Here is a 15,630-nt window from a genome sequence, read left to right as displayed (position 1 = left end):
GGATCCTAATTGACGATTGGCCCTCCACTATTTGAACTTTTATGCGGAACGAGATGTTATATGCATAGCCTGGACTTGTTCTTTTCCTGAAATTGGCTTTTCTTCTTTTTTTTTACCCCCTTCATTCCCATGTCTACCTCTTCAGACGCACATGTTCTACAGAGATGTTTGATGGGGGGCGGCGCAAAGATTGTTTTCTTTTTCTTTTTGACCGAATGTTTGCTACGAGTGTCAAACAACGGCTTCTTCTTTTGAGTGATACCATGCATAGCAGGCAGACGAAGGATTCAATCCGACTTTGAATTTTATTTTGTTTTTTTTTTCTTTATCTGAATTCATACATGGTATACATTCTGATACCTCTAATAGTTCTCGACTGTTGTCGTCAAGATATCAATTCCTTTCCCGTCATGATATGGAAACCAACCCGTGGTCGTCATGTGTCATCAGTCCCCCTTTTCCCAATTTACACAAAAGTCATGAGTTAGTCATCCTAGTACATTGTTGCAACAACTTTCCTCGTTATATCACACAGCCACACAATCTGCCAGTCCAACGCGGCTATCACCCTCTGCTGTGTCTCACCCTCTCCCCTTTCCTCTCAAGAACTCATCATATGTCGGCCCTAGTTGCCTCCCCTGAAAGAAGCGGTAGCTGTCCACTCTCCCAGGCGACGCATCAGATGTCCGGCTGCTCGAATCCGGCGCCATTCGGCCCCTGTCTACGTCCTCTTGCCCCCTTGAATACGAAGAACCGGAATAGCTTCGTGGAGGGTGTCTACATCTCCTCTCGCTGTCGATTGATGCGGCCCTTGCAGCCTTGGGACTCTTGTCGCGCCGTCTGCTCGTGTGTCTATCGTACTTGATGCGCTCGGGCGACGGCTCCGAGTATCTGCGCCTAGAGGGTTCGCTGTGCGAGCTAGGAAAGTACCGGGGCTCAGGGTTATACACCTTCTCGCGCTGGGAGGCGGAGGAAGAAGGAGAAGAGGAGGCGGAGGAGTAGTAGTACTTGGCCTCCTGTGGCGTGCGACTGGCGGTGGAGGTGCTCTTCTGTCTGCGGCGGGAGGTGTTTGCGGGGGATATGGTAACATCTTCCGGTGGCGACTTGCGGCTGATGTGCCGCTTGTAGTCATCTGTGTGGTAGGGCCTCTCTCGGCGTCCCATGCCTGCTGGGCTGGAACTCATGTGTGAGGCGCCCCGGAATGCTTCGAAGATGAGGTTGCTCCATGAGGGGGAGGGGGATTCGGATGAGCTCCCCATGCGTTTACTCCAGTCGTCTAGAGCGCAGACAATGTCTCTGTATGTGCGGTCGTTTCTGTGGGCGGGGAACAAGTGCCGGGATAGCTGTTTTGGTAGGCGCTCTGCTGGGGCTGAGCCCTGGTGGTCTGCCTCGAGGGGGATGTCCATGAGGATGCTCTGGAGGCGGTAGGACTCGGAGTCTGGCGCGGCTTGGATGAAGGCCGTCAGCCAGGTCTGCAGGCCGACGGGTGTAAGGGCAGGGATGTAGGGACGCGTGGAGTGGTGGTCCTGGATGAGGTGGTATTCGCAAGAGAGGTCTTGGTAGAGGAGTTCCAGGCTGCGAAGGCAGTGACGGGATTGGTAGTCGAATATTCCTGGGTATAATCATCAGGATTGTGTTCTTGTTATTTCAGGGAAAAGACGGACCTTGGAAGGGGAATTGCTCCTTGTCAAGTTTATATCTCCTGTACAAGGCAAACATCTTGACGGGAGGGATGACGAGCGAACCACGTGGTTCGTATTCCCGGACCTGGACTCATCAGACTCATGAGAAGCAAGCTTCGCCCAGAGCATGTTGTTGTTTCCTTACCATGTAGTTTGCCAACCCGCGTAGCACAGAAGCCAGTCTCCTGGTTGGCTCGCCGTGTTCGGTAAACAGTTGACCCCATTGTCTGTCCACCACGGACATGTGTGGTCCGCCGTCGCCGCGTGACGACGTGGTATATCGCGGCGAAGGCGGCTCCGCGGCTGCCGGATAGCTGTTTGATCTGTGGTGCAGCACGACGGGGGGTCTGGTGGAAAAGTGCACGGTAGGCCGTTGCTTGGGGCTGGACTCGGCAGACGAGGGTGGTGTAAGTGTTGTTGCATGGGGGGTCACGTATGCCGTTGAAGAGGACGGAGTGTGCGACTTTGATGTGCTTGTGCTTGTGTTTGCATGGGAATATGGAGACGAAGGAGAAGGAGAAGGAGAAGGAGAAGGAGAAGGAGAAGGAGAAGGAGGAGAACAAGGTTTGCCATGTCGGCTGGCGGGTGTTGGCGAGGCAGGCTGGTAGTGGTCTGAACAATCGCCATGGGGCCTCTGTGTCGACGTCCTTGACGAGGATGAGGACGAGGACGAGGAGACACTGTCTGCAGCCTTGTTGCGGGCTGGTGATGATGCGACGACGGTGTCTTGATCTGAGTCGTCGTCATCCACGGTAGCTTGGAAGCGGTTCCTGAGGGCCGCTGGCTTTGTTTCTGGCCGCAGAGAAAAGTGCGATATATCTGCGTCCTGAGCCAGGTTCAGGCCGAGCCCAACGCAGGACGGCGGCTCCATGGCAGGGCCTGCTGCGGCCATTGTGATGGAGGAGGGGACAAGATAAGATGGAAGAAGAAGACAGAGGTGAAAAGGGTGGGCGGGGAGAGCGCAAGCAGGAACGAGATGGTGGTTTATACGAGTTCAAAAACAAAAGGCGTCAATATCACCAATTCACAGCAGCGGTGATGATGATGAAGGGGACCAGTTGACCTGTTGACTCACGACGGAGCGGGCAATTATTATATGCTTCATAACCCAACTTACACCAACAACTGGCATCAACAAAAGAATGGACTGAAAACCCGACGATGCAGCCCATTTAGCTACCCATTCAACCCCAGTCTATCCGTCCACCCCCTTTCCGCCTTTGCCCAAGCACTGGCCGTCTTGTCGTCACGCCCACCCACGATAAAGAAGAAGATTGAATCCAGACGTCAACGGCCCATTCCAACAAGACTGACCGAAAGTGTCGAGCAGCTCTGGCCTCGCGGCATCCAATCAAGCCACGCGGCCCCTTCCGGCCATGTTGACAACGTCCTACCACCTCCAGACTCTCTCACTCTCTCTTCTCGCCACATGCGCACGGCAGAACCTCCCGACTATCCTGCCCCCTCATGCACGTATATGCATCCTGTCGATCTGTTACCTGACCTGTTACCTTTGTGCCCCCCCCCCCAAATCCCTCGTGCTACGACATAACATCTCGAATATTTTAAACTCACACAGCAGCTGGAAAAACGAGATTTCAAACCCACAAAAAAGGTACGCCTTGTCCCACCCATCCCCCTCCCCCCGGCCCGGGGAAGAGAAGCAACAAGGGAAGTTATACCTTTTTGCACACAAAAAAAAAAAAATCACCCTATTATTTCGCCGCCGCCAGCGTGATACCGCTGGGGGAGCGGGCAAAGAAAACCAAAAAAAAAAAAAAAAAAAAAAAAAAGTAGGCCGCAGAGGCAACTCGCACGCACATGCCACATGCCATACATACAAGTCCCAAGTCCAAGCAGCCAGAGATGCCAGTTGCTCCTCCGCAAAAAAGCGGCCAGGCCACCTGTAAGACCCTTGAACCTTGACAAATGCTCACATCACCAAACCCCCAGTTTCAACCATGAACGCGCCGAGTAATTGTATCTCGCCGCCTCCAGACGCAATTGGTTCCTCCCCTCCAAAATTCCCACCCTCCTCGGAAAATGCAAACAGCCATTTCGCATCATGATGCCGACAAACCCCAGATTTATAAAAAGAAGAAAAGAAAAAAGAGAAAAAGAAAAAAAAGAATTAAAAATAAATGAATAATAAACAGGCAGCATAGCACCAAACCACCAGACCCGACACTACACATCATCCCCGTGGCAAAAAAAGGCATGCATGTACGCATGTATGTATCCTTGGGCATCACCGCAAAAGAAAAGGCAAAGCCAAAAAGAGGCATTTCAGTGGCAGCACGACAGGATTTCTTGCTTGGGAAGCCCTGCATATGACACGGCCTATGCGGACCTCGCCACGCCTTCTTCTGCACCACCCGCCTCATTTCTGCCTTTTTTCTTTGTATTCCGCGGCCGCGGGGAACCCCCCCTTCTCCCCCCCGGCCTTTTTCTTCCTCCCTTCTTGGAGGCCCCCTCCCCCCCCTTCTCGGCATCGCACTTGGTCACCGACTTGGGCTGTGGAAGGGGAAAAAAAAAAAAAAAAAAAAAAAAAAAGAGGCCAAATGAACAACAGAGCGCTGCCCGACCGACCGACTGACCATGAATGGGCCATGGACGAGTAAGAAATGGGTGGTGTGGTGGTGCTGGCCGTCTGAAATGCGCTCTTCGTCATCGGACAGTCCAAAGTGAGGCTGTAGCCGTTTTGCCCGCGTCAGCGCAATCTAGATTGCTTTACTGGCTGGCGCGTCCCACGGCGAGACAACAACATGGGAAAGAACCTCGATTCCATTCTCGAGGACCCTGGAATCATTTTACTGAGGCTCTGTTGTGCATTCGAGACCCGTGCCATGATGGAAGACGACGGATATCTCCATCTTCCCACTCATGTCCTGATTTGGAGATAAACTCGACTGCCGTGACTTGTAGGCTTTTTATTCATGCTTCAATAATGCTATGAATGCTGCCAAGGATGCCTTCATAAAAGAAAAACACACCCACACAACAACACAAAAAGGGTAAAAAAAAAAAAAAAACTTCCGCCGCAATCAGGCTCCCTTTTGCTTACACAGTTCGCCTCCTATATTCACCCTTGGAACCCCAACTGCTGCCAATCTCTTATTTATGCCTTGTACAAAATATCCAGGAAACCCTTTGCCAGATCTACGACAACACTCTTATTTGGCAGAGAGCCAGCTACACCGTACAGGGCAGCCGAATTGCCCATGGCTTTGCCCTTGGCCCCCTTACCCTCCACCTGACGCACTCTCTCCTTCTCGCGTTCCTCCTCGATAACGGTCTCCAGGTCGCTAACCAGACGCTCCCACACCTTGGCAATAGGCATGGTTACAGCCACGTGAATCGCCGGAGGATTCTGCAGCGCATTGAGATGCCATCCCTTGCTCGACATGCCATCGGCAACGTCGTAAATGTCGAGGTTGAGGGCGGTGAAAGCGACCACGGAAACGAGGGGCTTACCAATAATCTCGAGCTCGCCGTTGAGCGTTCCAGAACTTTGAATGGCCTCTGTGATCTTCTTGGCGGCACCGACAATCTTTACACAAGCATCCACATAGCCGGCCTCGCCTACAGTCAACAAGCTCGCCCAGCAGCCGGCGATCAATGCACCAGGGCGCGATCCAGCAATACCGGGAGATGCGTAAACGCCTCCGGACCAGTCAGGGCAGACATAGTACTGGTACTGGCGTAGCTCCGCCGTGCGGTACAACACGGTCGAATTACCCTTGGGGGCAAAGCCGTACTTGTGGGTGTCGCAACTGATACTGGTAACACCTTTGAGACGGAAATCGAAAAGCTCTGATTCGAAGCCGGCCTTTTCGAGATACGGCACGAGAAATGACCCTAGGCAGCAGTCGACGTGGAGGGGGAGCTTCTTGCGGACAGCCAGTCTGGACAAGGCCGTGATGTCGTCGATAATGCCGTGAGGGAAGTTGGGAGCAGAACCGACCAGCAGAACCGTGTTGGGGTTGACCAGACGCGCCACTCTCTTGACATCGACCTGATAGCTGGGCGCAGGACAGTCGACGAGGTGGATCTTGATACCAAAGTAATCACCGGCTTTGCGGAAGGCAGTGTGTGCAGTGTAAGGGAGAATCCTGTTGTTTGTTGCCAAGACAATGGTTAGCCGTTTGCCACGTTCTGCCACGGTTAATATGCACAACATAGGTACGACAACTTGCCACATCCTTGTTCAAAAACGTTGAGACATACATTTCAGGTTCCGTAACTCCGCGCTCGGCATACGCCTTTTGGCGAGCGCTCAAACAAGCCATCAAGATGCTCTCAGTTCCGCCAGCAGTCGAAACGCCAGCAGCTCCAGGAGGGGCATGAAACATGTTGAGCACCATGCTGACTACTTCGGCTTCCATCTTGCGCACACCCGGAAAGACATCCGGGTGGATGGGGTTGGCAACGGTAAACTTGCCAAAGGCCTCGGTCTGCAGGCCGATGAGGTTTTCCTCGCCGTGGTAGACGGCTCCGGAGACGAATCCATCCTCCCAGCGGGTGTGGTCGAGGTTGGCCAGCATCTCAAGTTCCGCACGCACAGTATCTGCGGTCAAGCCCTCCTTGGGAAGGGTCAAGTACCGGGTATCAGTCTGTGCAATGAGTTTGGACGACATTTGAGCAATGGACTCGTTGACCTGTTTCTGGACCTTGCCACGCACACCAGGGGCGCGAAGAAAATAACCGTATAATGTGCGGTGGATTACATGGTACAACTCGAGGATGGCGCCGATCAGGCCTCGACCCTTGAGCTTCCAGAAAGCACGTCGGGTCCATCGGAGGACAAAGTAGTAGAAGACGATATTCCGGAGCCTAGCAGCAACAACAAACATGAGGCGTCAGCCAAGAAATCCGATGAGCATGCGGTGAGAAGGTTGTTTTCTCGGTGTGGTGTGTGAAGAAAACGGGAGGTGAGGGACGCCAATTGGAGCGATGCTAGACGTCACGACCAATTGGCCATTGGCAGTATAGAGCCAACATAGAATGCGCCAATGCGCCTCAGCCAGCTCATGACCGACATGCACAAAGAAGCACCACATCGGAAGGAGAGCTGGATAGCAGGGTGAACAGCACAGGTTTCACCAGGAAGAAACCACAAACAAAAAGTTACAACAGAGGCCATGGGAATATCACATACAAGTCGACGGTGACAAAATCGAGAGGGTTGGCGGGTCCTCGGCGCTTGACCTTTTCAAAGCCGCCGAGGAGACTGACGGGCATTCGAGAGCTTCCAGGCATGGTGGCGTCGGTCCAATGAGGACAGTGGCAACGAAGCTGATGACAGCGGGTGAACAAGACGAGAACAAGACAAGAGAATGGCCCCCCACGTTACTGTTTGTGTCCCAAATGCCCCAGACACAAATGTAAAACGAAGGACAAGGAACAGGGAATGCCACCGAGGAAGCTATCGCAGCGCAAAAGGACGGTGGGCTGGGGAAAGTAAAAAAGAGTGAGGGTTTGACGTGGTCGGTTTTGTAGTCCGACTTGGATGGTCGTGGGCGTTTGGCGCTGGTGAGAGCTCCCAGCTACAAGCGGCAAGTACGTACGAAGGAAGCGACTCCCTAGGTACCTAGGTACTTGCTTGCTTGACACTGGGCTGGGCTATCAGCAGCGAAACAGCAAGCAAGCGCATCTCGACTGCTCTTGCTCTTCTTGCCCAGCCAGCGCACGACAAAAGCACCAGTCGGAGGCTAGAGCCAGCTTAGACCTCGGCGCAAGAGCACCAGTCGGACACCTCAACAACAGAGGTGGGGGATGGCCTGTACATACTAGGTGTAGGTACGGAGTACTGTACATACTTGAGCATTTTTTAGTGGGGCCATCCCGCTGACTCTTGTCTGCAGCCAATTTAAATAGCGATTATGAGCCACTTGATCTTGACAAAGGAACGAAGAGACAAAAGGTCGTATGCCCGCCCCGTGCCTGGCCAATCAGGGCTGGGAATCCCGTCATGGACTTGACCTCCTCATTCGCAAACAATTATCATCGCCCACCAGATCCGTCTTTCCTCTTGACGAAACGTGGCCCATATTATCCATTTTCGGTCGAGATCCGACAAGGGATAACATTGAACCTCCAACGCTGTGTACCAAATAGTCGGCGCCGTTAACAAGCTGCAGTTGCATCACACACGACTTACAACCGAGGTGCTAATGGTAACTATCACAACTACAAGTAGCGGTATTGATGCACATGGAGAGTGTGGCGGCTTTTGCGCACGCATAATCGGGGAGATGCGGAGAAATCATTTGATCATGGCTTTGCTCGTGGTATAAGAAAACCTTGAGCCTTCTCATCCGAGTTTCTGATCCGGCTACTGCGTGATGCTCCCCGCGGCAAGCACGCAGGCAGGAAGGAGCCCGTAAGGACCTGGTATCGACGGCCAAGATATATTGGGCCTACGTAGAGGCCAAGTATACGGTCCGCTATATAGATGACTGGTTCACGCATCATGCTAAAGGAGGCGATGTCCATTGTGGATCGAACACTATTCGTCACATAAAAGGTAGGAAGTGTTGGTGAGCGTGTAGCCTGCCGCAATGATCATCTATCATTACGTTGGGATTCCTTTATGGCTGCATAAGAATGCAAGGTACATAGACACGATGGAAAGCTGGTATGGAGACCCGAGCAGAGTGTCCTTGATTTTTGTCCTGTCGATTCCCTCCCCTGCTGTTCGTATGGCACCAGCTGTGTTACGGCGAAAACTGACTGCTGTCCCTGATACTTGTAGACCAAGACGAATCAAGGGTCACCGTGTCGAGTGATGGGTGTGTGCCAGGTTGACAGGTTGTGTGTATGGTGGGGACTTGTGAAGATCGAGCGTGGGAGTTGATTGTCTGGACCTCGGTGGTGGTCACATCCGCTCGACATCTGGAGTCCATGGCCCGGCGCTGCCAACCGGGATAAGTCGACATTCGACCTCCGCGGCCCCCGACTTGGGCCACTTGACGTTCCATCGTGCTATTAGCGCCATGTTATCCCCTCCGTCGTGCCGACACCACCAACACGGGGTGGGTAGGAGACTTCTGGACGCTTCATAATAGTAAGATAAAAATATCGATTCATCATCCTCTCACATTCCCTTGACCCACGGGCACACCTGCCAATCGGCCAAGTCCTTACGATGGTGGCGCCTCACGCCGACAATCGTAAACCCAATTCAATCTTTCTGCAATTCAATCCCCATCTCTGAGACATACTCCAACATGCCTTATCATGAAACAATAATATAACAGGCAAAATTATCCCTAGCCATGTCACTCAAATCATACATGTTTCCTCCCCACCGTCCACCATCTCTACTTCCCCCTCATCGCTCATATCGAGTCTATTCAAACCGGCAACGCCAAACTCAAGCTTAGAAAAAAAAGAGTAAAGAGAGGGAAAAAAAGTGATATTGGTCCATAAACGCCCCGAATCACGACGCACTGCATTTTAATCCCATTCCTAGTCCATGCCCACTCATGCTATACCAAATGCCTTCTTCATCTTCTCCCAGTAGCGTGACGACTCGGTCTGGCAGCTCTCCTCCCCCGTCTGGGTACAATCCGGGAAGAGCACGACGAAGTCGCCTTCTTGATATTGCTCGCCGACGGTGGATTTCGAGTAAGACGCGAGTGTTCGTTGGGGGACGAGGGCCAGTTTGGAAAGTATGGTTGGATGCCATTGGACGATATGTTCCTGCAACATTTCAAGTCAATACTGCATCGAGATGCGTGGGAGATGGAAAGATGGACTCGTACCAATGCATGTCTCTCGGCTTTTTGGAAATTGTAAGCCCTATATAGAGGATCGAACCACGTCTCGACAAAGAACTTTGCGAATTCTCCGTTGCGAATAACAACACTCTTGTGCACAAGACCTTCTTTATCCTGGGTTACGATCAAGTCAATGCTTTCGCCACGCAAGTGCGAGAATGTCTTGATGATGCTGTCAGGCGGTACAACAGGGTAATCCTTAATCATGAGACTCTCCAGCTTGCTGGGCCTCGTAACCTGGTCCTCCAGGCTCTTGGTTGGGTCCATAATGTAGGCGTCTTGATCGAGGGTACCAGATGAATTTGCAATCGGGATACTTGGAAAGGGCATGACGCATGGCGAATATTTTGGCCCATGATCGTGGGGCTCCTTGCGTATCGTAGTCTAGGGCGTTGACGACCATTGCTTGGTAGCCTTTTGGGTGGTTAGTATTATTTCCCGTTGGGGAAATGCTTTAAACACACCATGTCTTGCAGCATATCTCTCGCGATTCTCTTTAATCGTGTCCAAATACGCAGTGTTCCATTTACTGGGGTCAATTACCGTCACCAACACCACAGACGGATGGCCTGAGGGCACATGCTCGTGGTAAGGATCGGGCTTTTTGCCCCCAAAGAGGAAGTAGAGCGCGCCTAGGAAAAGCAAGGCTCCAATGGCAACGTTTTTTAATCTGCTTCGTCTAAGCAAGGATATTTTTGACGACATGGGCCGAAACGGCGGAGGGTTTGAACGCTTTCGTGGGGGGTATGGAAGATGCATGGTTGGCCAGCTCCTGTCCTTTCGCAAACACAAGGCTTAATCTGTTTCGTCGCAATCTTGTCCCCTAGACAGTCCGAGTGCGCAGGTTCAATGCTGTTTCTTCACAACATTCGGCCGTGCTCGTGAAAAGTCGCCTCGTGGCAACACGCTTCGTGTTGGGGCGGCTGCGATATGGCTATCCCGACTGCTTGTGGAAAATCTGGTCAAGGTCTCGGGGGTCGTCGATTGATGCAAACTTAAAATGAGACGGTGGGAAAAGACACCCCCTCCGGGAAACAGCAAGCTGCCAAGAAAAGGTCGATGTCGGAAAGGGATATAGTGTCAAGGGCGCGGGGCTGGTCTCTGCAGGTGAGCCATCGGCCGCGGGTTGTGGTCGTGAGGTTTGATGGGAGTTTTGATGATTAGGAGTTTGCTGTGTTGGCTAGGAATAAAGATACTAAAAGAGTAAGGGTCGGGTAACATGGGCCAGACAGGGGTGGGCATGGACTCCAGGGATCCAGCTCTCCATCCAGCCGCCATCAATTAATGGTTGATGGACACAATTTATCGATTCGCCTAATACAAATATTGGCTCATCTTGATTCACGGGCTAATTAATAGCTGGAGCATTCGATCGGGCATACAATATACATGGTAAATTTAAATTTACTAGGCTGACACGCGACTCGTGCCGCATCCAGCCCTGACAGGCTGTTGATGTTGAATCACATAGTTCGTAGGGCAAGGTTCGCTATACGTCGCCGGACGAAGATGAAAAATGTATCAGTAGCGCAAGGCAATCTACTCACGGCTTTGTACATGTTGTACCAAGCAGACGCCAGGTAGCTTCACACACCAAAACAGTGCGTGAGCATCAAGTTGATGTTACCGACCTGTCACACCCGTCCCGGCGAGCACACAAAGCCAAAACGGCTCAGGCTCCAGGTATCGGCTAGACGTTAAATATCTGCACGCAGACTAGTTGACTTGACATGGAAGAGCAAAAGTCGAGGCAACTTAAGAGTGTGCAAGGTCTACATGAACAGGAAGCATATCTTGGAACTCAAAAGAAATGCATTTGGGGTTGATCATCGTTAGTATTTCTGCCAGTTCTTGTGACTACCTGTCTCTTCCTATTCTCTTCATTAGCTTGGACCAGCATCACCGCCGTCCCGCATCGCTTCTTCATCTTCGTCATCTTCGTCGCCGACATCCATGACTTTATTACTGACATTGGTCAGAATTCGCGCACTCATTGCCTTGACAAACCTCCACACTGCCATCATAAACGTGAATGCTCCGATGACGACAAAGAGCAGGTTGAAGTTGTCCATCCTGCTCCTGCCAGTGCCGCCGCGTCTGCCGGAGCCAAAGAGCCCTCCAGCACGGAAGTTGATCCAGTGCCACGGACCCATTGCAACAAAGGACTTGATGGCACCAATAAGCCCTAGAGAGAAGAAGCCCTTGGTGAAATGCTCGGTCCATGTGCTGGGCTCCTCATACACCGGCGGCCGCACAGCATCCAAATCTGATACGACACTCGATACCGTGTCTGCAATAGAACCCACAGGATCAAACCACAAGTCCATGATGGGATCTGCAATAAACCCAAGGATAAAGAGGCTGACAATAAGGACCACTATTGTCAAAAAAACCTGGGCCCATTTGCTGCTGAGCCTCGAGGCCCAATGCAGCCGAGCCAATCGATATGTGAACTTGCATGTCGGGCATTGCCAGAAGTTTCTCGTGGCAGTAGGGTTCGTCAACCGCCATGCGTCAAGACATCCTTCATGGACATATTTCGACGACCCCTTACACTTGCAAGGTGACAAGAGCCGGCCAAGTTCAGGGTCGTCCGATTCATACACTGGCCGTGACGACCTTGTCGACACGCCAAATGTCCTTGGGATATCCGTAGGGAATTTGGGGTGCTCAGTGTCTAGACAAATTCGACAGGTCCGTGGGCCATAACGACGGCCTTTTGGTTTCGCTTGGGGGTTTTGAGCTTCTTCCTTTGCGGTAGTGCTCTCGCCTGCTAGCCGAGGCTCTGCTCGTTTGAACGTCTCGGTTCGTTCAGATGGCTGCGAGGACGCGTATGGCATCCGCCGGCGCCCTAATGAGGTGCCTGCGTTTTCAAACGATCCAGAATCCATAGAAGCACTGTAAGCTAAAACTATGGTGGTAATCAACTTCCGATGCGTCGTAGAGGCTCAATTGCATTTGAATCGGGTTGGTGAAATCAGCCTATTAGGCGAAATGACAGCGATGCAGACCTCATGGTCTGCCTTCAAAACTGAAGGGCAGACGGAGTCAATACAGAATAGATATCTTAGGGCCAAAAGAAAAAAAGGAAAGAAAATAAGAGCCAAGGATTGTTACACGGGTCAATGCAGCTTTAAGGACGGTCACCCTCCAGACCGACGTTGAGGCCACCTCATCATGGAACACGAGGACAAGGCTATCGAACCGTAGCACCGCATTAATTCTAGCGAGAATTCCTCTGCGGACGGAATCCGTGAGGCGGGCAAGGAAGCGAGTGGACCCTCGGAGGTCGGCCAAACCCATGCGCCGAGCTGGGAAGCTCCTAGGCCAGCCTGACGCGCAGCTTCGCCCGTGCCTGGGCGACCGTCCACCAGGCTGCTTGTGGCGGGAACATCCAAGCTTGACCGTCGCAGTTGTTTCGACCTCATTAACCCTCCAATTCGTCTCTCCCCAGACCCGATACCACAAGAGTCTTTGCCGAACCTTCTTTGGTGACTTTGTAGCTATGGCGGACCGATATTCATTCTCCCTCACAACATTCTCTCCCAGGTATGTTGGGCCAAGATGGTCTTGATGTCACTTGATGGTGACGACGTGCTTGGAGCTTAGCTAATTATTGCTGTATAGTGGAAAGCTGGTGCAGATTGGTACGGAACTCTTATGCCATTTATCAGGACCCCCTAGTACAGCTACGACGAAAATGCGATATCCGCAACATTATTAACCTGATGCTCTGTAGAATATGCTTTGAACGCTGTCAATCAAGGCATCACCGCCCTTGGCATCAAAGGTTTGTCCACTCCATACCTAGCTTTCCATGTTTCTATGCATCTTCCCAATATCTAATTTCTGCCAGCTACCAACGGCATCGTTCTCGCCACCGAAAAGAAGTCGTCCTCGCCTCTCGCCGACCAAAGCTCCGTGTCCAAAATCAGCAACATCACACCAAACATCGGCGCCGTCTACTCTGGCATGGGCCCAGATTACCGAGTCCTGATTGACCGAGCACGCAAAGTTTCTCACACTGGCTACAAGCGAATTTACAACGAGTACCCTCCTACCAGAATATTGGTCCAGGATGTTGCTAGAGTTATGCAAGAAGCAACGCAGTCAGCTGGCGTTCGACCCTACGGTGTGAGCATGCTAGTTGCTGGTTGGGATGATGGCATCGAACCCGACGATGAGACTCCCGCTGCTGAAGGTGAGGGGCAAAAGCCCACATCCAAAACTGGCGGTATCCAAAAGGGCGGGCCTATGTTGTATCAGGTCGATCCTACGGGTAGTTACTTTCCCTGGAAGGCTACAGCTATTGGTAAGAGCGCGACCAAGGCTAAGACCTTCCTGGAGAAGAGATACTCTGAGGAGCTGGAACTAGAGGATGCAATTCACATTGCCCTTTTGACCTTGAAGGACAACATTGAGGGAGAAATGAACGGTGATTCCATTGAGATTGGTACGTCGCTTTCTGCACGCAATGAGGCATTGGCTATTTCGCACGATCACTAACTGAAACTGTAGGTATTGTCGGCCCGCCTGCTGACCACTTGCTGGGAGTCGAGGGTGTCGAGGGAGCAACGGGCCCGCGATTCAGAAAGCTCACCCCTCAGGAAATTGAGGACTATCTGACGAGTCTATAATGTGTGAGCGTGGCTGGGTAATGAAGTGAAGTTTGGTGTACAATAGAAGTTCATAAATGCTCAATGAGCCCTCTCAACGCAAGTCTTATTGAAAGTACAGTGTGATATATCTTGATTGAGGTTACCTATGTCTTCTGTGCTGTCAAAATAAATGATGATTTTGGTCCAGCAGCTACTCCTACGACTTGACAGCCATCTGGAACACCCAGCTTTACCTTTGTCCATGTTTTTGCGACCATGTCCACACCCTGTCTCAAGCCAAGTTGGCCATTATCATTACGACCAATCACATAAACAGTGCCATCAGTCGTCAGCGCAATGGCGTGACTATCCCCCAAGGCCACATCCTGTACATCTTTGCCACCATCTACATCAAGGTAGTTAGGCATATCACATAATTCCGCAAACGCCGAATGGCCACTTTGTCTTTGTCCTGCACATCTTCGACCCCAGATGTAAATACTTCCGCTCTCAGTGAGCGCCGCAAGGCAATAACCGCCGGCGGTAACATGCTCGATAGGTTCTCCTAGATTGATTAGATCGGGTACAAATCCCGGCTGATCGGCTGGTCTATGTAACACAAAATCAGTCCCATTGTTTGCTTTCCGGACGAACATGCAATTCACAAAGCGCTTCGCAACTCACTCATCCGATGTAATCTCTCTAGCAAGGCAGTCCTGGTATCGCGGATCACCCATTGTGGCCACCTTGCCGTTTTGATACAGGATTATAAACCCGGCGGCGAAAGAGGCCACCTCTCGCACTTGGCTATCACATGGCCAACTCGTGGGGTTGGACTTTGATACAAAGTCATCATAACAGGGATGCACTGTTAGGACGTGTTTATTCGGTCCAAGCCTCATACCTGTATTTTCGGCAGATATAGGACCGTCAAAAATCAGAGTGAGGCCGTTGCCAGCGCGACAGGCCTGGTAGTTGCGCTGGATATCTTCATCACTTGCGGTCTCGACACCGATACCGGCACGGTAGTACCTGGCACGGCCGCGGACTGTTCATTGTGAAATGTGAGTCTTGAGGTGGTCTGAGTCTATCGAGGGAACTTTTTAGGGCAGTGACTCCGGTTGTTGCTCCGTCCACCTCATCCCATACATACCTAGCGTGTAGTATAAGCCTGCTCGAGGCCGTTCAAGGTGGTCGTCATCAAGCACTTTTGTAAATGTCGATAGATCTTTAGGCTCAGCAACATCTCCCGATCGCGGCACGAAGCATAATTGGTTCCAGGCATTGAAGCCTGCAGCGAACAAGTCCATTTTTGGTCACGAAGCCAAGATTGAACCCCCACATGGGACTTTTGCCATATGGTGGAAGAATATAATGAGTGGCGCTAGGCGGGCTGCGGTCATAACGTGGCTCAGACTGAGGATCTACAAGCAATTGGATTAGAACCTTTTTTTTTTCGGGAACTGGTTCCGGATAAGATAAAGAATAGGGTAGTGCAACTGCGGTTATTGTCTCGTCATGACCAAAGGCTCCTCACCAGTCCGCTAGAGAGACAAGGCAGCCAAGCAG

The 15,630-nt window shown here is 51.7% G+C and overlaps 6 protein-coding genes across 6 annotated transcripts; 1 reads left to right on the top strand and 5 right to left on the bottom strand.

Annotated features, from left to right (window-relative positions):
* Positions 1–581: 581 nt before the first annotated feature.
* Positions 582–2,574, bottom strand: J3458_004263 (uncharacterized protein; the record flags this gene model as incomplete). Its single annotated transcript, XM_007809943.2, has 3 exons — positions 582–1,612; positions 1,665–1,767; positions 1,828–2,574. 3 exons carry the CDS (start codon positions 2,572–2,574, stop codon positions 582–584), a joined length of 1,881 nt encoding a protein of 626 aa, XP_007808134.2.
* Positions 2,575–4,212: 1,638 nt separating this feature from the next.
* DPL1_1 (Dihydrosphingosine phosphate lyase) lies at positions 4,213–8,127 on the bottom strand. The gene is made up of 2 exons (XM_066118109.1): positions 5,910–8,127; positions 4,213–5,794 (listed from the first exon to the last, which is right to left on the bottom strand). Exons 1-2 carry the CDS (start codon positions 6,533–6,535, stop codon positions 4,801–4,803), a joined length of 1,620 nt encoding a protein of 539 aa, XP_065976708.1. The 5' UTR covers positions 6,536–8,127; the 3' UTR covers positions 4,213–4,800.
* A 620-nt stretch (positions 8,128–8,747) lies between these two features.
* On the bottom strand, positions 8,748–10,607 carry MNN11_1 (Glycosyltransferase 34 protein). Its single transcript, XM_066118108.1, has 2 exons — positions 9,449–10,607; positions 8,748–9,386 (listed from the first exon to the last, which is right to left on the bottom strand). Exons 1-2 carry the CDS (start codon positions 9,791–9,793, stop codon positions 9,168–9,170), a joined length of 564 nt encoding a protein of 187 aa, XP_065976707.1. The 5' UTR covers positions 9,794–10,607; the 3' UTR covers positions 8,748–9,167.
* A 673-nt stretch (positions 10,608–11,280) lies between these two features.
* On the bottom strand, positions 11,281–12,660 carry J3458_004260 (uncharacterized protein). Its single transcript, XM_066118107.1, has one exon. It carries the CDS (start codon positions 12,352–12,354, stop codon positions 11,347–11,349), a length of 1,008 nt encoding a protein of 335 aa, XP_065976706.1. The 5' UTR covers positions 12,355–12,660; the 3' UTR covers positions 11,281–11,346.
* A 104-nt stretch (positions 12,661–12,764) lies between these two features.
* On the top strand, positions 12,765–14,185 carry PRE8_1 (Proteasome subunit alpha type-2; the record flags this gene model as incomplete). The annotated part of the gene is made up of 5 exons (XM_007809947.2): positions 12,765–13,012; positions 13,091–13,110; positions 13,203–13,253; positions 13,320–13,916; positions 13,982–14,185. The coding sequence occupies 5 exons, from the start codon at positions 12,765–12,767 to the stop codon at positions 14,098–14,100; spliced, it is 1,035 nt and encodes a 344-aa protein (XP_007808138.2). The 3' UTR covers positions 14,101–14,185.
* On the bottom strand, positions 13,981–15,512 carry J3458_004258 (uncharacterized protein). Its single transcript, XM_066118106.1, has 3 exons — positions 15,215–15,512; positions 14,746–15,109; positions 13,981–14,670 (listed from the first exon to the last, which is right to left on the bottom strand). The coding sequence occupies exons 1-3, from the start codon at positions 15,369–15,371 to the stop codon at positions 14,226–14,228; spliced, it is 966 nt and encodes a 321-aa protein (XP_065976705.1). The 5' UTR covers positions 15,372–15,512; the 3' UTR covers positions 13,981–14,225.
* Positions 15,513–15,630: the final 118 nt, after the last annotated feature.

The sequence above is a fragment of the Metarhizium acridum genome (genome assembly GCF_019434415.1).
Source record: "Metarhizium acridum strain ARSEF 324 chromosome Unknown scaffold_29, whole genome shotgun sequence".
Taxonomy (NCBI): Eukaryota; Fungi; Ascomycota; class Sordariomycetes; order Hypocreales; family Clavicipitaceae; genus Metarhizium; species Metarhizium acridum.
The sequence above is the reverse complement of the archived record's forward strand: the minus strand, read 5'-3'. Positions and strand labels throughout refer to the sequence as shown.